This window comes from Hordeum vulgare, chromosome 6H, assembly GCF_904849725.1.
Source record: "Hordeum vulgare subsp. vulgare chromosome 6H, MorexV3_pseudomolecules_assembly, whole genome shotgun sequence".
Taxonomy (NCBI): Eukaryota; Viridiplantae; Streptophyta; class Magnoliopsida; order Poales; family Poaceae; genus Hordeum; species Hordeum vulgare.
In genome coordinates this window covers 345,327,568-345,347,113 of record NC_058523.1, presented here as the reverse complement: position 1 = coordinate 345,347,113, position 19,546 = coordinate 345,327,568, and the positions used below count along the sequence as shown (strand labels likewise).

The 19,546-nt window shown below is 42.9% G+C and overlaps 1 protein-coding gene across 3 annotated transcripts; it reads left to right on the top strand.

Moving 5' to 3' along the window:
* Nucleotides 1-9,705: 9,705 nt before the first annotated feature.
* LOC123402299 lies at nucleotides 9,706-13,063 on the top strand. Of its 3 annotated transcripts, none has more exons than XM_045096202.1 (6): nucleotides 9,706-9,904; nucleotides 10,560-10,671; nucleotides 10,755-11,081; nucleotides 11,171-11,256; nucleotides 12,404-12,491; nucleotides 12,655-13,063. In XM_045096202.1, exons 2-6 carry the CDS (start codon nucleotides 10,614-10,616, stop codon nucleotides 12,753-12,755), a joined length of 660 nt encoding a protein of 219 aa, XP_044952137.1. In that variant the 5' UTR covers nucleotides 9,706-9,904; nucleotides 10,560-10,613; the 3' UTR covers nucleotides 12,756-13,063. The 3 variants fall into 3 exon arrangements, with proteins under 3 accessions (XP_044952137.1, XP_044952135.1, XP_044952136.1); XM_045096200.1 differs by having other exon boundaries at nucleotides 12,616-13,063; XM_045096201.1 differs by having other exon boundaries at nucleotides 9,741-9,904; nucleotides 10,557-10,671; nucleotides 12,616-13,063.
* The last annotated feature ends 6,483 nt before the right edge of the window (nucleotides 13,064-19,546 follow it).

The window sequence follows — 19,546 nt, the reverse complement described above, 5'->3', positions numbered from 1 at the left end:
TGCCCGTCTTGTCGTAGCCCTATGGGAAATCTAGGGAGCTAGGAGGAAAGCTATTCATGAGGACATTTTTCAGTCGTCGACAACGGTACATAGCTTCATGAATTCATATATTGGGGAGCTAAGCGAAATCAACCACAAACATGTTCATGTTAGGACGAGCATCCCACCATAACAAGTAAAACAATGGATCCCTCCAGCACCTGGCTTTGCTAAGCTCAATGCCGATGGAGTTGTCTCTAGACATGGCTTTGGGTCTGTTGGTGTCATCTCGAGGAATAAACGAGGTGTTGGAAATATGCCCTAGAGGCAATGATAAATAGTTATTATTATATTTCCTGTTTAAAGATAATCGTTTATTATCCATGCTCTAATTGTATTGAATGAAAACATAGATACATGTGTGGATACATAGACAAAACAATGTCCATAGCAAGCCTCTAGTTGGCTAGCCAGTTGATCAATGATAGTCAAGGTTTTCTAATTATATGCAAGTGTTGTCACTTGATAACTTGATCACATCATTAGGAGAATCATGTGATGGACTAGACCCAAACTATGAACGTAGCATATTGATCATGTCGTTTTATTGCTATTGTTTTTTGCATGTCAAGTATTTGTTCCTATGACCATGAGATCATATAACTCACTGGCACCGGAGGAATACCTTGTGTGCATCAAACGTCGCAACATAACTGGGTGACTATAAAGGTGCTCTACAGGTATCTCCGAAGGTGTCCGTTGAGTTAGTATGGATCAAGACTGGGATTTGTCACTCTGTGTGACGGAGAGGTATCTCGGGGCCCACTCTGTAATACAACATCACACACAAGCCTTGCAAGCAAAGTGACTAAGTGTAAGTCACGGGATCTTGTATTACGAAACGAGTAAAGAGACTTGCCGGTAACGAGATTGAAATAGGTATGCGGATACTAACGATCGAATCTCGCGCAAGTAACATATCGAAGGACAAAGGGAATGACATATGGGATTATATGAATCCTTGACACTGAGTATCACCAATAAGATCTTCAGAGAATATGTAGGATCCAATATGGTCATCCATGTCCCGCTATTGGATATTGACCGAGGAGTACCTCGGGGCATGTCTACATAGTTCTCGAACCCGCAGTGTCTACACACTTAAGGTTCGATGATGTTTTAGTATAGTTGAGTTATATATGTGGTTACCTAATGTTGTTCAGAGTCCCGGACGAGATCACGGATGTCACGAGGATTTCTAGAATGGTCCGGAAACGAAGATTGATATATGGGATGGTTTCATTTGGTTACCGGAAAGTTTCGGGCAATTCCGGCAGTGTACCGGGAATGACGAATGGGTTTCGGGTGTTCACCGGGAGGGGCCCACCCACCCGGGAGTGAGCCCAAGGCCCTAGGGTGGCGCCACAAGTCCTTATTGGGGTGGTGGAGTCAGCCCAAGGAGCCCATGGCGCCACATAAGAAAATACCAAAAAGGAAAGAAAAATAAAAAGGAAAGAGGGAGGTGGGAAGGAAGAGGAGGACTCCTCCTTCCCAAACCGAATTGGAGGAGTCCTCCTCCTCCCTGGCCGCCGACACACCCTTGAGGCCTTGTGCCTCAAGGGTAGCCCCTTCCCCTCCCTCCTATATATAGTGGTGGTTTAGGGCTTTTTGAGACACAACTTTGCCATGTGCAACTCTAGCCTAAACCACACAGTTTCACCTCTAGATCGGATTTCTGCGAAGCTCGGGCGAAGCCGTGTAGGAGTAGATCATCACCACCACCAGAGCGCCATCACGCTGCGGGAGTACTCATCTACTTCTCCGTCTTGCTTGCTGGATCAAGAAGGCCGAGATCATCGTCGAGTTGTACGTGTGCTGAACGCGAAGGTGTCGTTCGTTCGGCGCTAGATCGGAACAGATCGTGGGACGGATCGCGGGACGGTTCGAGGGACGTGAAGACGTTCCACTACATCAACCGCATTTCTTAATGCTTTGTGCTGTGCGATCTACAAGGGTACGTAGATCCAAATCTCCACTCGTCTTTGGACATCACCATGATAGGTCTTCGTGTGCGTAGGATTTTTTTGTTTCCCATGCAACGTTCCCCAACAGTGGCATCATGAGCTAGGTTCATGCGTAGATGTTATCTCGAGTAGAACACAAAAGGTTTTGTGGACGGCGATGTTCGATTTGCTGCCCTCCTTAGTCTTTTGTCGATTCGGCGGTATTGTTGGATTGAAGCGGCCCGGACCGTCATAACTCGTACGCTTACGAGAGACTGGTTTCATCGATTGACATGCAACCTCATTGCATAAAGATGACTGGCGGGTGTCGGTTTCTCCAACTTTAGTTGAATTGGTTTTGACCGGGGCGGTCCTTGGAGAGGTTAAATAGCAATTTGCACATCTCCGTTGTGGTTTTTGCGTAAGTAAGATGCGATCATACTAGATATCCATAGCAGCCATGTAAAACATGCAACAACAAATTAGAGGACGTCTAACTTGTTTTTGTAGGGTATGCTTGTGATATGATATGGCCAATGATGTGATGCGATATATTGGATGTATGAGATGATCATGTTGTAATTGTTAATATCGACTTGCACGTCGATGCTACGGCAACCGGCACGAGCCATAGGGTTGTCTTTAAACTAACGTTTGTGTTTGTAGATGCGTTTACTATATTGCTAGGTCGTAGCTTTAGTAGTAATAGCATATATAACACGACAACCTCGATGGCGACACGTTGATGGGGATCATGATGATGGTGATCATGGTGTGGCGTCGGTGACAAGAAGATCATGCCGGTGCTTTGGTGATGGAGATCAAGGAGCACAAGATGATGACCATATCATGTCACTTATGAATTGCATGTGATGTTAATCCTTTTATGCACCTTATTTTTCTTAGAACGACGGTAGCATTATAAGGTGATCTCTCACTAAAATTTCAAGACGAAATTGTGTTCTCCCCGACTGTGCACCATTGTTACAGTTCGTCGTTTTGAGACACCATGTGATGATCGGGTGTGATAGACTCAACATTCACATACAACGGATGCAAAACAGTTGCACGCGCGAAACACTCGGGTTAAACTTAACGAGCCTAGCATGTGCAGACATGGCCTCGGAACACATGAGACCGAAAGGTCGAGCATGAATCGTATAGTTGATATGATTAGCATAGAGATGCTTACCACTAAAACTATTCTCAACTCACGTGATGAACGGACTTGTGTTAGTGAATTTGGATCATGTACCACTAAAATGACTAGAGAGATGTACTTTTTGAGTGGGAGTTTAGCAAGTAATTATATTAGTTAAACTCTAATTATCTTGAACATAGTCTAAGTCCACTTCGAAAAATTTGTGTTGTAGATCAATGGCTCACGCGACAGTCACCCTGAATTTTAATACGTTCCTAGAGAAAGCTAAGTTGAAAGATGATGGAAGCAACTTTCTAGACTGAGCTCATAATCTTAAGTTGCTCCTGTAAGCTGGGAAGAAGGATTATGTCCTTAATGTTGCGCTAGGAGATGAACCACCCGCTACGGTTGACCAAGATGTTAAGAACGCTTGGTTAACACGTAAGGAGGACTACTCAGTAGTTCAATGTGCAGTATTGTATGTCTTAGAGCCGGGACTTCAACGTCGCTTTGAGCGTCATGGAGCATATGAGATGTTCCAGGAGTTGAAGTTTATCTTTCAGAAGAATGCACGGATCGAGAGGTATGAGACCTTCGATAAATACTATGCTTGCAAGATGGAGGAGAATTCGTTTGTCAGTGAACATGTGCTCAAAATTTCTGGGTACTCAAACCGTCTAGCTGAGCTGGGGATTGAACTCCCGCAAGAGGCTATCACTGATAGAATTCTTCAATCACTGTCACCAAGCTACAAGAGCTTTGTGTTGAACTATAACATGCAAGGGATGAACAAGTCACCCGGCGAGTTATTCGCGATGCTGAAAGTCGTAGAGTCAGAACTCCGGAAAGAGCATCAAGTGTTGATGGTCAATAAGACCACTAGTTTCAAGAGAAACGGCAAAGGCAAGAAGGGTAACTACAAGAAGAGCGACAAATCTGTTGCCAATCCAACGAAGAAACCCAAGGCTGGACCTAAGCCTGAAACAGAGTGTTATTATTGCAAGGGACTGGGTCACTAGAAGCACAACTGCCCCAAGTATCTGGCTGATAAGAAGGTGACCAAGGAAAAATGTTATTGATATACATGTTATTGATGCGTACTTAACCAACTCTCGTAGTAGTGCCTGGGTATTCGATATCGGCTCTGTTGCTCATATTTGCAACTCGAAACAGGAACTGCGAAATAAATGAAGGCTGGCGAAAGATGAAGTGATGATGCGCGTGGGAAATGGTTCCAAGGTTGATGCAATCGCCGTCACCATAGTTTCACTTCAGTTACCATCAGGATTAGTTATGAACTTAAATAATTGTTATTTAGTGCCTGCGTTAAGCATGAACATTATATCTGGATCTTGTTTATTGCGAGACGGTTACTTGTTTAAAATAATGGTTGTTCTATTTCTATGAGTAATATCTTTTATGGTCATGTACCCAATGTGAGAGGATTGTTCATATTGAATCTTGATAGCGATGATACACATATACATAACATTGAGACCAAAAGAGTTAGAGTTAACAATGATAGCGCCATTTTTTTGTGGCACTGCCGCTTGGGTCATATTGGTGTAAAGCACATGAAGAAACTCCATTCCGATGGACTTTTGGAGTCACTTGACTTTGATTCACTTGACACGTGCGAACCATGCCTCATGGGCAAGATGACTAAGACTTCGTTCTCCGTAACAATGGAGCGTGCAAGTGACTTGTTGGAAATCATACATACCGATGTGTGCGGTCCGATGAGTGTGGAGGCGTGCGGCGGATATCATTATTTTCTCACCTTCACTGACGATTTGAGTAGGTATGGATATATCTACTTGATGAAGCACAAGTCTCAAACATTTGAAAAGTTCAAACAATTTCAGAGTGAAGTTGAAAATCATCGTAACAAGAAGATCAAGTTCCTACGGTCTGATCGTGGGGGTGAATATCTAAATTTTGAGTTTGGTGCTCACTTAAGACAATGTGGAATTGTTTCACAGTTGACACCGCCTGGAACACCACAGTGTAATGGTGTGTCCGAACGTCGTAATCGTACTTTGTTAGAAATGGTGCGATCTATGATGTCTCTTACCGATTTGCCGTTATCGTTTTGGGGTTATGCATTAGAGACAGCTGCATTCAGTTTAAATAGGGCACCATCAAAATCCGTTGAGATGACACCATACGAACTGTGGTATGGCAAAAGACCAAAGTTGTCGTTTCTTAAAGTTTGGGGATGTGATGCTTATGTCAAAAAGCTTCAGCCTGAAAAGCTGGAACCCAAAGCGGAAAAGTGCATCTTCATAGGTTACCCAAAATAGACAGTTGGGTATACCTTGTATCTCAAATCCGAGGGCAAAGTGTTTGTTGCTAAAAACGGAGATTTTCTTGAGAAGGAGTTTCTCTCGAAAGAATTGAGTGGGAGGAAGATAGAACTTGATGAGGTTGTCGAACTTCTAATCTCTCTGGATGGTGGCGCAGGGCAAGGGGAAACCCGTGTCGTTGCGACGCCGGTTGAGGAGGAACTTGATGATTATGTTCATGAACCTTCGGATCAAGTTCCTATCGGACCTCGCAGGTCGACAAGATCACGTACTACTCCCGAGTGGTACGGTAATCCTGTCTTATCAATAATGTTGTTAGACAACAATGAACCTGCGAATTATGAAGAAGCAATGGTGGGCCTGGATTCCAACAAATGGCTAGAGGCCATGAAGTCCAAGATAGGATCCATGTACGAAACAAAGTGTGGACTTTAGAAGTAGTACCTGAAGGCCGCAAGGCTATTCAGAACAAATGGATCTTTAAGAAGAATACAGACGCACACAGTAATGTGACCATTTATAAAGCTAGACTTGTGGCAAAGGGTTTTTCACAAGTTCAAAGAATTGACTATGATGAGACGTTCTCACCGATAGCGATGCTTAAGTCCGTCCGAATCATGTTAGCAATAGCTGCATTTTTCGATTATGAAATCTGGCAGATGGATGTCAAAACAGCGTTCCTTAACGGTTTTCTTAAGGAAGAGTTGTATATGATGCAACCCGAAGGTTTTGTCAATCCAAAGAATGCTAACAAAGTGTGCAAGCTCCAACGATCCATTTATGGACTGGTGCAAGCATCTCGGAGTTGGAATAAACGCTTTGATGAGGTGATCAAATCATTTGGGTTTATACAAGTGGTTGGAGAATCTTGTATTTACAAGAAAGTGAGTGGGAGCTGTGTGGCGTTTCTAATATTATATGTGGATGACATATTGCTGATTGGAAACAACGTGGAGTTTTTGGAGAGCATAAAGGATTACTTGAATAAAAGTTTCTCTATGAAGGACCTAGGAGAAGCTGCTTACATTCTAGGTATTAAGATCTATAGGGATAGATCAAGAAGTGTGATAGGACTTTCAAAAAGCACATACCTTGATAAAGTTTTGAAGAAGTTAAAAATGGATCAGTCCAAGAAAGGGTTCTTGCCAGTGTTACAAGGTATAAAATTGAGTAAGACTCAGTGCCCAGCAACTGCGGAAGATAGAGAACAAATGAGTTATGTACCCTATGCTTCAGCCATAGGTTCTATCATGTATGCAATGCTGTGCACTAGACCAGACGTCACCTTGGCCATAAGTATGGCAGGCAGGTTTCAGAGTAATCCACGAGTGGATCACTGGACGACGGTTAAGAATATTCTGAAGTACCTGAAAAGGACTAAGGAAATGTTTCTCGTTTATGGAGGTGACGAAGAGCTCATCGTAAAGGGTTAAGTCGACACAAGCTTTGACACCGATCCAGATGAATCTAAGTCACAAACCGGATACATATTTATTCTTAATGGGGGTGCGGTAAGCTGGTGCAGTTCCAAGCAAAGCGTCGTAGCAGATTCTACATGTGAAGCGGAGTACATGGCTGCCTCGGAGGCAGCAAAGGAGGGTGTCTGGATGAAGCAGTTCATGACGGATCTTGGAGTTGTGCCAAGAGCACTAAATCCAATAACTCTTTTATGTGACAACACTGGTGTCATTGCCTTAGCAAAGGAACCAAGGTTTCACAAGAAGACCAGCCACATCAAACGACGCTTCAACCTCATCCGTGACTACGTCGAAGGAGAGGACGTGAATATTTGCAAAGTGCACACGGATCCGAATGTAGCAGACCCGCTGACTAAACCTCTTCCACGGGCAAAACATGATCAACACCAGAACTGTATGGGTGTTAGATTTATTACAATGTAAATCGCATGGCGATGTGAGGACTAGATTATTGACTCTAGTGCAAGTGGGAGACTGTTGGAAATATGCCCTAGAGGCAATGATAAATAGTTATTATTATATTTCCTGTTTAAAGATAATCGTTTATTATCCATGCTATAATTGTATTGAATGAAAACATATATACATGTGTGGATACATAGACAAAACAATGTCCCTAGCAAGCCTCTAGTTGGCTAGCCAGTTGATCAATGATAGTCAAGGTTTTCTGACTATATGCAAGTTTTATCACTTGATAACTGGATCACATCATTAGGAGAATCATGTGATGGACTAGACCCAAACTATGAACGTAGCATATTGATCGTGTCGTTTTATTGCTATTGTTTTCTGCGTGTCAAGTATTTATTCCTATGACCATGAGATCATATAACTCACTGGCACCGGAGGAATACCTTGTGTGCATCAAACGTCGCAACGTAACTGGGTGACTATAAAGGTGCTCTACAGGTATCTCCGAAGGTGTCCGTTGAGTTAGCATGGATCAATACTGGGATTTGTCACTCCGTGTGACGGAGAGGTATCTCGGGGCCCACTCGGTAATACAACATCACACACAAGCCTTGCAAGCAAAGTGACTAAGTGTAAGTCACGGGATCTTGTATTACGAAACGAGTAAAGAGACTTGCCGGTAACGAGATTGAAATAGGTATGCGGATACCGACGTTCGAATCTCGTGCAAGTAACATACCGAAGGACAAAGGGAATGACATACGGGATTATATGAATCCTTGACACTGAGGTTCACCGATAAGATCTTCGGAGAATATGTAGGATCCAATATGGGCATCCAGGTCCCGCTATTGGATATTGACCGAGGAGTGCCTCGGGGCATGTCTACATAGTTCTCAAACCCGCAGGGTCTGCACACTTAAGGTTCGATGATGTTTTAGTATAGTTGAATTATATGTGTGGTTACCGAATGTTGTTCGGAGTCCCAGATGAGATCACGGACGTCACGAGGGTTTCCGGAATTGTCCGGAAACGAAGATTGATATATAGGATGGTTTCATTTGGTTACTGGAAAGTTTCGGGCAATTCCGACAGTGTACCAGTGACGAATGGGTTCCAGATGTTCACCGGGAGGGGCCCACCCACCCAGGAGTGAGCCCAAGGCCCTAGGGTGGCGCCACAAGTCCTTAGTGGGGTGTTGGAGTCAGCCCAAGGAGCCCATGGCGCCACATAAGAAAATACCAAAAAGGAAAGAAAAAAAGGAAAGAGGGAGGTGGGAAGGAAGAGGAGGACTCCTCCTTCCCAAACCGAATTGGAGGAGTCCTCCTCCTCCCTGGCGGCCGACGCACCCTTGAGGCCTTGTGCCTCAAGTCTAGCCCCTTCCCCTCCCTCCTATATATAGTGGTGGTTTAAGGCTTTTTGAGACACAACTTTGCCACGTGCAACTCTAGCCTAAACCACACAGTTTCGCCTCTAGATCGGATTTCTGCAAAGCTCGGGTGGAGCCCTGCAGGAGTAGATCATCACCACCACTGGAGCGCCGTCACACTGTTGGAGTACTCGTCTACTTCTCCGTCTTGCTTGCTGGATCAAGAAGGCCGAGATCATCGTCGAGCTATACGTGTGCTGAACGCGGAGGTGCCGTCCGTTCGATCGTGGGACGGTTTGAGGGACGTGAAGACGTTCCACTACATCAACCGCGTTTCTTAACGTTTCATGTTGTGCGATCTACAAGGGTACGTAGATCCAAATCACCACTCGTAGATGGACATCACCATGATAGGTCTTCGTGTGCGTAGGAATTTTTTTGTTTCCCATGCAATGTTCCCCAATAGGGGAAACTTTCCTCGGAGCTGCGGCGACTGTTTTGATATTTATTTCGGATCCTCCTATCCTCGAAGCTTTGGCTATCACACAAACTCTTGCGCTAACAAATGATCTATACATACAAAACTTCCAAGTTGCCTCAGATAGTGAGGTAGTAGTAAATGATATCCTGAATCGTACCTCGGCAACCTATGGTGCCATAATTCAAGAAATTTTAGACATTTCATTTTCTTTTAATTCTTGTAAGTTCGTTTATGAACGTAGGAACTTCAACTTTAAAGCTCACAATTTAGCAAAACATGCTCTTAACCTGCAAGGTGGCCGTCATGTTTGGTTAGGCCATCCGAGAAATCTGCCATCCGTCTCTGTAAACATTGTGACGAATTAATAAAGCTTCCTGAGTTGTCTAAAAAAAAGTTAATTGCTCCCCCCAATTAGGGTTTCGGTTGTGCTTCTTGGGCTGGGCCAGCCAGTGCGTCTGGACCACAACAAATACGAAACCTAACCAGGCCCAGCCTACCACCCAGCCTGCCCTTGCGTGCGTCGTGGCCCAACGGCACTTTCCCGCACCGCCCAACCAAAATCCGACCGTTGCGCTCTCCTCGCCTTTTGCCTTCTTCCCCACCGCGCCGATCCCGCAGCCCTAGTAGTTTTCCCCAATTCATTTGGTTCCAATCCATCCCCCAACAAGGCAAGAACTCGACTCTTTCCTGCGCGCGGACAGGCCAAGAACAACAACTCCCCCGCGTATCCGGCGAGGTACTCCTCGTTCCCCCCCCCCCCCCCCCCCCCCTTCCTCTCGATTCTTGACCTCCGCCGCCGCTCCCGCCTCCCACCTCTCACGCGCGTCGCCGTTCCCGTTCTTTCCGGCGAGGGGTTCCGCGGCCTTTGGCCCTAGGGTTTTAGGTATATACGAGGCTGCTCTCATCCAGCGATTACTCAGATCCCGCCGCCAACCTTTGCGATTTCCGGGCGCACCGTCTAGATCCGCCATCCATCCATCTGGTTCGCGTCTTCTTCTTCTTCTTCTGGGCCGGGGTTATGGGCGTCGACGCTTATGTCTTCCGATCTGTTTTTTAGACGCGCCAAGCGCGCTCTTTCCGAATACGCGTTTCATATTTCATACCGGGATTGCGGTTAACCTAGAATCTATATGTGAGACCGGGTTGCCTTTTCAAAACAACGTGGTCCGATGCGTAAATCCTGTGCAAGCTGCAGTTTCTGTACCACACAAACAATAGGATGGGAAGTTCTTGATTCATACTATCCGTGAGCGGAATCTTGGTTGCCTTCACAAGACAATGTGGTCCGATGTTAAAATAAACTGATTGCAAGTTTCTTTACAGCACAATAGCATTGGGAACTCTGTTGTGTGTTGCTTCTGTCGTCTGATTGATTTCCCTTTGTACAGCAGCATTTAACTCCATCCAGGCTTCCGAGGTACAAGAAGAAAGGATTCTCTTCTGCCATGGCTTTCCCAGCTCCAGCTGCTGTATTCCTTGATGAGAACCTGCCAATCCATAGAGGTGAGGCTTCTTTTTCTCAAACTAATTCATGGTATGAAGTTTCCTGTTGTAAGCCCCCTGACACACTTGTTCCTGCTGTGCAGGCAAGAGGGCTGATGGGCTGAACGCCAGGCCACTGAAACCATCAGCAAAGCCATCAGCAAGGAAGGCCCTGCGGGATGTGTCCAACACCGGCAAGCCCCAAGCGCCTAGCATTCAAAAAGGCCACCCCTTGAAGGACAGGTCCGTCCTGAAAGACAAGTCTGCTCTGCGCAGCCAAGAAGCCATTAAGAAGAACCCACTGAGCAAGACTACAATCTATGCTGATGAAGCCACCAAAAAATGTCATGAATGGGCTAAGGGTGGGGTGGAACGCACCCACTTCACTGGGAATGATGCTCAGAAGTTGGACAATGACAAGATAGACAAACGTGAGAATTGCTTCATTTACCTGTTCGTATTTGGGCAGACCTTTTCAATATGTGCATGTAATGTAACTGGTTATATCATCTCTGTGCAGGTGTCAAGAAAAAAGTGGAGAAAATGACGTCAGCATTGCATGACTGGTCAAATGTGATATTTGATCCTCTGCTGTTTCCAGCTAAGGTAAGCCACCCACATACTTCTCGCCAATTTACATGTAAACGTTCTGTTAGTGTTGGTCTCTTGTTCGATAAACTGCTAAAATTCACATCCAGTCTAACTAATTATGATAACGTTAGCAAACAGGAAGAATGTTTATCTGTAGACGCAATTAAGAAGTAGTAAAAATGTGGACTAGTCAACAAAGATGTATGTACTTATGGATGTTGCTTCTGAATGCTCATAATCTCCGTTGGACCCTTGCAACACTGTGTAGCTACTTGTGGACGATACCGCTGATAACTTCCAATCTGGATTTTGCCTACAATATATGTTTAAGCTCTGCACATCAGTGTTATCTGTTTTTTTCTTTTGGAAAATTTGTTTATGTATATTCAATTTTGCTTATTGCTAGTAACAATGAAGGAATTTGTTTCCATTATGCTGTCGGTGTCCTGTCCTGTTGCAATTTCTCTACTTTGAATTTATCCGCAATGGTTGTATTGATAGTAGTATTAAACAATGGTGTATATATCATCTTCTTGCATCTGTTTTGTGTAAAAAAACACATGACATGTATAAACTACTGGAAGGAATGATCGGACAGAGAGGAAATATGTGCGAGAGGGGACAAGTTTTGTGCAGTATAATCGTACTGCTTTTTCTGTTCCTCTTCTCCTTTATTCATCTTCGGTTACAAACTAACTTGAGCTAAAAACGGGCGTTGGTCCGAGTTTAACGACCATGCCAGTCCTCCTTCTCCCCTACATAGCTGCCACGATCACCTTGATCTGTGTCATCCCACGGAGTGAACCGGCAGCCCTACTAAGGAAACAAAGCAAAGACTTGGCCGAGAGGTGCACATGCACACATTACATGGCCCCTTATTCGTCTGACTGAAAATCAAACTTATAGCTAAGGGAATTTGTAACAGGATTATAGGCCAACATAAACCAACAGTCATTGTTTAGTCGTATAGTATGTTCCTGTTCCTTAATTTGCCTGGTATATATGTTCTTGTTATCGGTCTTTACATGCTATTGAAGATATCCTTGTTTGTCATTCGCTCATGCTCCAGTGAACAATATTTGTTGTTTCTATTCATTTCCCCCTCTCTTTTAATGCATTATCTTGATACCAGAAATGCAATATCTGTTTGTTGATGATTCAGGCAGTTGCACCATTTTATGAAGAAGTGAACGTGCTGGAACTGGAGCCTGAAATTCTTCCAGACATCAGTAGGCGTCTCTCGATTTCAGGTCTCTTTCTCCCTCGCAGATTCATAGGCTCACTCTTGTTTGTTTAACGTGTCACTCAACGCATTACGTGGCAATCTGCAATTCTGTTTCAGTTTTCTCACATGTGTACATTTTTTGCATCCAGGCGATAAGGCAAAGCTGATTGAAGTTTCTTTTGATGAAGTTGAGCTTGACAGCTACTCACTCCTGGAGGACAAGCCTGTTGAGTTTCAGCTGAGAGACGAGATAAGTCGTCATCCTTGGAGCGTTGGGTCAGTGAACTGAAGAGTCCCTCTGCCCACCTGAAAAAGCTTAAACTGCACTGCTGTCACTGCCTCCTTTGCAACATTGCTTGCTCAAGAGCGAGCAGTGGACTATAGAATTAGAATCCTAGATGCTGCTGTTCTTTTCTCTCGTCTGCGGTGATGGATGAACCTAACGTACTATGGTTTCAATGTTGCAGTGGAAGCAGCTTAGCTTCCTGTTTGTTTTGGCTGAGATGCTTTTTCAGTCAGTCATGTGTAAATGGTTGCGTAAGATCACTCTTATTTTTCAGCTTGGTGATGGATGAACCTAACGTACTATGGTTCCAATGTTGCAGTGGAAGCAGCTTAGCTTCCTGTTTGTTTTGGCTGAGATGCTTTTTCAGTCAGTCATGTGTAAATGGTTGCGTAAGATCACTCTTATTTTTCAGCTTGGTCATCGGTTAAACGTGTGTCTTTGCCAAAATTTAAACCTTCATGACACACACCCGGTTTGATGGAGAGGAATGGTTTTGGAATAAAACTTTGTTTTGTGCAAAGAAAGCACTTTGCTTATAGTGGATAAATGAGTCAGGCACAACCTTTTAGTAGAAGCAGAACGCATTAAGTTTATGTAGATAGTGATGCTGTCCCTGTTGCTTATAGTGGATAAATGAGTCAGACACAACCTTTTAGTAGAAGCAGGACGCATAAACAGGTAAAGAACTTGTCGAATGTCGAATATGTCTGTCCCTGTTGCTCCAGCTTCTCCTCATTTCCTCAAGTGGAGCTTTGCCGTGCATGCCCTAATAAAGAGAATCTCTGTCCTGTCCGTTTTGAAAAGAAAAAAATATTTGTCCTATAAAAGCATCTACAGCCAGACTGGACAAATCCGGCTGTATATACGTCCCTCGTACTTTGCTCTCTGCATCCACATCTCATATTCAAACTTTTAAATCCATGCAAAATCTTCAAATCCATGCAAAATCTTGTACACAAAACCAAGCACGTCAATCACACAAATTAAATACCACACGCAAATATGTTGGTATCGAACATAAATTTATTTAAAATGCACAATCAATCATCTGTTCTTTCATTTTCATTGTGGGTCAACATATGTTTCACTAGATCATTGAGTAGTTGTGCGTGCACGTGATGATATCGGAGATTCTGATACATCTGCAGAAAGTTAATAAGCTTAACTGCATCTTGATTTTTCGGGATTTCAACTTGTTCTCGAGGTGCTTAAATATCATTAGTTTGAGCTACACCATCACCTCATCCTCGACGATCATATTGTGCAAAATAACACAACATGTGATTAGCTGTTCTAAAGTTTCGGGTTCCCACATCATTGCAACCCCACGAACAATTCTCCAACGCGCTTGCAGCACTCCGAACGCCCTCTCCATATCCTTCCTAGTTGCTTCCTGCATTGTTGCGAAGTGCTTTTGTTTTTTGCCATGTGGTTCGGATATGGTCTTCACAAATACGACGCGCTGAGGATATATGCCATCGGTAAGATAGTATTTCATGTTGTAGTCTCGGTCGTCGATGGTGTAGTTGCATGAAGGTGATTCCCTGTTGCAAAGCCTCTTGAACACCGGAGATCGTTGAAGCACGTTGATGTCGTTGTGAGAACCCGACATTCCAAGGAAAGCATGTCAAATCCATAAGTCACGTGATGCCACCGCTTCTAGTACGATGGTGGCCTCTTTGGTGTAACCTTGATACATTCCTCGCAAACCTTTGGGATATTTCTTCCACTGCCAACGCATCCAATCAATTGATCTGAGCATTCCTGGAAACATCCGGTCTCTTCAATAGCCAACAACTTTTCCGTGTCATGCGCATTTGGTCCTCTGAGATAGTCTGCTCCAAACACCTCGACCACAACCCGGACAAACTTGATAGTAGTCTTCATGCATGTGCTCTCCTCCATCTTGACCATCTCACCAATGACATCTGCCGCAGTACCAAGTGTAAGCATTCTCATAGTAGCAGTGCACTTCTGCTTGGCAGAGAAAGAGAGTTTACCACAACAATCGCTTGTGAGCTTGATGTAGTCGTCGTGTGCCTCCATTTTGATAGAGGCGAAGTTGTCCATGTCTTTCGATGAGATGCTGGCTATCTTTTTGGTGGAGTAGACTTTGAAGATCCGACTACGAAAGTGTGAGAAACTCGCGCCTTACCAATCGCTAAACCAACTCCGAGAGGTTATTGACCACACCGGAGCACGATCAACCTAACCACAAAGGTGTGTTTCCTGCACGCAACGAAGAACAAGAAAGAAGCTAAAATTGCAATCTAGATATTGTGAATATAAGAGGAAAGCTTTCTTGATGAAAGTGGGGTTCTATGACGTCTTGGCCTGGTTGTAGAACACAAACGAAGAACGCGAAGTTGTAGCTATGACGAACTTGTAATCTAAACAAAACCCAAGTCTGAACGGTGCCCTAAGGGTTATATATATGAGGGAATAGAGAGGATTTTCGTGACCCCTTGGAGGAGAGGTCCGAAAACGACCCTAACTCGGTTTCCCCTCACATACGAACTCTAAAAACAACCTATAATGTAGTATTTCGAAATTACATGTGTCTAGTCCAAAAATAAGGTGACGCAACACCTATAATAGCTTATGGACGAAAATTATGAAGTGGCATCTTGTATATTTCGTCCAAGCCTTCATGCTCTCCTTATGGCGGCTTCAAAGTCCGAAAATCACCACTCGAAGCTCCCTTGTTCTTTCCCGCGTGTGCACCTTCCCCTCCATACTTGATCCCGCTCCAATGGACATCCTCCTTGTCCATGCTAGGTCCTTCATTCATAAGCAAAACAAAAGTATCTAATTTAGGCAACATCATATTTTCATGAACATTAGAAGGATTTCCAAGAAATGAAAGTACCTAGTAATACAATTCGCGTGCGCGAGCTCTAGTAACTTGTCCAATAAGTATAGCAGTAGGGGTTGTGGGTGTAACAATGATATTGATGTCCTAATCATCCTCCCCTTCTTGAATTGAAGTCGTCCTCGACAGAAGCTCATCTTCCTCACCCAAATAAGGCTTCAAAACTGCAATGTTAAAAATGGGACTAACCCCAAACTCTCCACACGACTCAAGTTTATATGCATTATCATATATTTTCTCTAACACCTTAAAAGGACCATCATAACGTCGCATTAGCTTTGACTTGCGCAAATCGTGAAATCTATCCTTACGCAAATGCAACCAAACAAGATCTCCACGTGCAAAGACAACACATTTTCTACCCTTATCCCCACCAAGTTTGTATTTAGCATTCATACGCTCAATGTTTTCCTTAGGTACCTCATGCATTTTAAATATCAATTCAGCATGTTGTCTAGCATTAAAATTAACCTTCTCCGAAGATGGAAGAGGCAACAAATCAATAGGTGCACGAGGTATGAAACCATACACAATTTCGAAAGGGCACATCTTAGTAGTAGAATGCAATGAACGATTATAAGAAAATTCAATATGAGGCAAGCATTCTTACCACATTTTCAAGTTATTCTTCAAAACAACCCTAAGCATAGTAGACAATGATCTATTGACTACTTCAGTTTGGTGGTGACATGTAGTACTAAAAAGCAGTTTAGTCCCCAACTTAGCCCATAAAATCTCCAAAAGTGGCTAAGAATTTTAGCATCACGATCTGAAACAATTGTATTTGGCACACCATGCAATCAAATAATTTCACGAAAGAACAAATTAGCAACATTAGGAGCAACATCCCTTTTATGACATGGTATGAAGTGTGCCATTTTTGAAAATCTATCCACGACAAGAAATATGCTATCCCCCCTTCTTTGTTAGAGGTAAACCTAAAACAAAGTCCATATATATATATATATATATATATATATATATATATATATATATATATATATATATATATATCCTCCCAAGGAACACTAGGTACACGCAAAGGCATATATAAACCATGAGAATTCAGTTATGACTTAGCTTTTTGACATGTAGTGCGACGAGCAACAAAACACTCAACATCCCGTCTCATCTTTAGCCAAAAGAAATGTGTAGCAAGCATGTCCTCCGTATTCTTCACGCCAAAGTGTCCCGTTAATCCTCCTCCATGTGCCTCTTGCAACAACAAAAGATGAATGGAGCTAGGTGGAACGGATAGCTTGTTATCACGGAACACAAATCCAACATTAGTGACGAACTTGTTCCATGTTCTCCCTTATTTACAATTCTGCAAAACATCTTTAAATTCAACATCATACAAATATTGATCTTTGATGGTCTCCAAACCAAATATTTTGAAGTCAAGTTGTGAAAGCATAGAATAACGACGAGACAATGCATCAACAATAACATTTTCTTTACCCTTCTCGTGTTTAATGACATAAGGGAAAGTCTCAATGAATTCAACCCATTTAGCATGTATACGGTTCATTTTTTGCTTGAATTTTAATATGTTTCAAAGATTTTTGATCAGAATGTATAACACATTCCTTGGGCCATAAATAATGTTCCATGTTTCCAAAGTCTGAATAAGAGCATATAATTCTGTATCATAAGTAGAATAATTCAGACTAGGCCCACTCAATTTTCCAGAGAAGTATGCAATAGGTTTACCATCTTGTAATAACACACCTCCTAATCCAATTTCACTAGCATCACATTCAAGCTCGAAAGTCTTATTAAAATTAGGAAGTTGGAGTAAAGGAGGACGTGTTAAATTATCTTTCAATACCGTGAAGGCTTCTTCCCATGCGGTACCCCAAGCAAAAGGCACATCCTTCTTTGTAAGCTCATTGAGAGGTGCAACAATGATGCTGAAATCTCTCACAAAACGCCTATAGAAACCAGCGAGACCAAGAAAACTCCTCACTTGTGTGATCGTTTTGGGTTGCCGCCAACTCTCAATAGCTTCAATCTTGGCTTTATCAACTTTAATTCCATGTGGAGTAACAACATAGCCAAGAAAATATACTCGGTTGGTGCGAAAGGTGCACTTCCTAAGGTTACCAAACAAACATGCATCACGTAGAACAATAAAAACAACACGTAAATGTTCCAAATGTTCCTCCAGAGATCCACTATAAATCAATATATCATCAAAATAGGCTAGCACAAATCATCCAATAAAATCATGTCAAACCTCGTTCATTAATCTCATGAAAGTGCTAGGTGCATTAGTTAATCCAAACTTAGTTTTAAATGTTGTTTCCATTCATCTCCCAATTTCATACGAATTTGATGGTATTCACTACGCAAATCTACTTTGGAGAAAATTGTAGAGCCACTTAATTCATCAAGCATATCATCTAGTCTAGGAATAGGATGGCGATAACAAATAGTAATATTATTAATACGTCCACAATGAACACACATACGTGATGTACCATCCTTTTTAGGCACTAGAATAATAGGAACGACACAAGGACTAAGGGATTCACGTATATAACCTTTGTCGAGCAGCTCTTGTACTTGACGCATAATCTCCTTCGTCTTCTCTGTATTGGTATGATCTGGAGCATGGTTGGATAGCGATGCAGTAGGAGTTAAGTCAATCCGATGATCAATCCCTCTAATAGGTGGAAATGCCGGTGGCACGTCTTGTGGAAAGATGTCATCGAACTCCTACAAAATGCTAGTGACAGCAGGAGGAAAAGAGGAGGTATGCTCTCGAATGAAAATAATACCTCTTTGTATAGAAATGCATATCAAACGGATGTATTAAAATCCAGATCAATAATATCATATTTAGTAGCAAGTAAACATCCACTCTTGAAATTTATTTCACATGCAACACTAGATGATAGTTTATTATGCCTATTGTGTTGCTCAGATTACTTTGCCACAATCCGATTTTCACTCTTATTTAGCTCACATTTTGCTTTACTAGCTCTAGGAATGTCATCTTTCATAATATGTTCAGGAGGCATAGGAAGCAAAGTTATATTCTGATCCTGATGAACAAGAGTATACTTATTTGTCCTCCCATGGTGTGCAGATTTTTTTATCAAATTTCCATGGTCTACCAAGTAAAATAGAGTATTCTTGCATGGGTACCACATCACAATCAACATAATCAGAATATGTAGCAATGCTAAAATGCACACGAACTGTACATGTTACCTTAACCTTGCCACTGTTTTTGAACCATTGGATGTAATAAGGATGAGGATGTGATCTGGTGGTGAAAGACAACTTCTCCAGCATCTCCATGCTAGCCAAGTTGTTGCAACTCCCTCCATCGATGATGACGTGAACAGAATGTTCCTTCATAGCTCCCTTTGTATGGAAAAAATTGTGCCTCTAATTTTTCTCAACCTGTGTTAGATGTACACTCAAAACACGTTGAGCAACTAAACTTCCATACTTGTTGGTGTAGTCAGTGGCCATGTATTGTGTCTCTTGTTCAGTATCATCGACACCTTGTTCTTGACTTGCAAGAAGAGCCAAAGTCTCCTTATGATAATCACTAGTGGAGTCATATCCACCATCCTTAGTAACAATCATCCCACGCTTGGATGGGTAGTCTCTCGCATATTAAACTCCACCATGGCAACGTCGACGACATATAACCTCATGTGTTCCCCTGTGGATGCAATCGACGAAGAAGAGCTATGTGTAGGCCCGAATGATGTGCTCTTAGTGGAAGGTGGGGGCAGGTGCCTGTTTCCTGCTATCTCGGTTGGAGTTGATGGTTGAAGTACCCGATGCCACAACAGGACGTGTGCAAGCCGATGAGGATGGGATGTCCATGATGAAGTGAGGCCTATAGAAAAATTAGTTCTGATCAATGCTTGTTGATCATGCACTACGCATTCTGCTTTTC

Coding starts and splice junctions, on each gene's coding strand:
- LOC123402299 (XM_045096200.1), top strand. CDS start 10,614: ATGGCTTTCCCAGCTCCAGCTGCTGTATTCCTTGATGAGAACCTGCCA. Junction 10,672..10,754: donor GAACCTGCCAATCCATAGAG/GTGAGGCTTCTT, acceptor CCTGCTGTGCAG/GCAAGAGGGCTGATGGGCTG. Junction 11,257..12,403: donor CTCTGCTGTTTCCAGCTAAG/GTAAGCCACCCA, acceptor TTGATGATTCAG/GCAGTTGCACCATTTTATGA.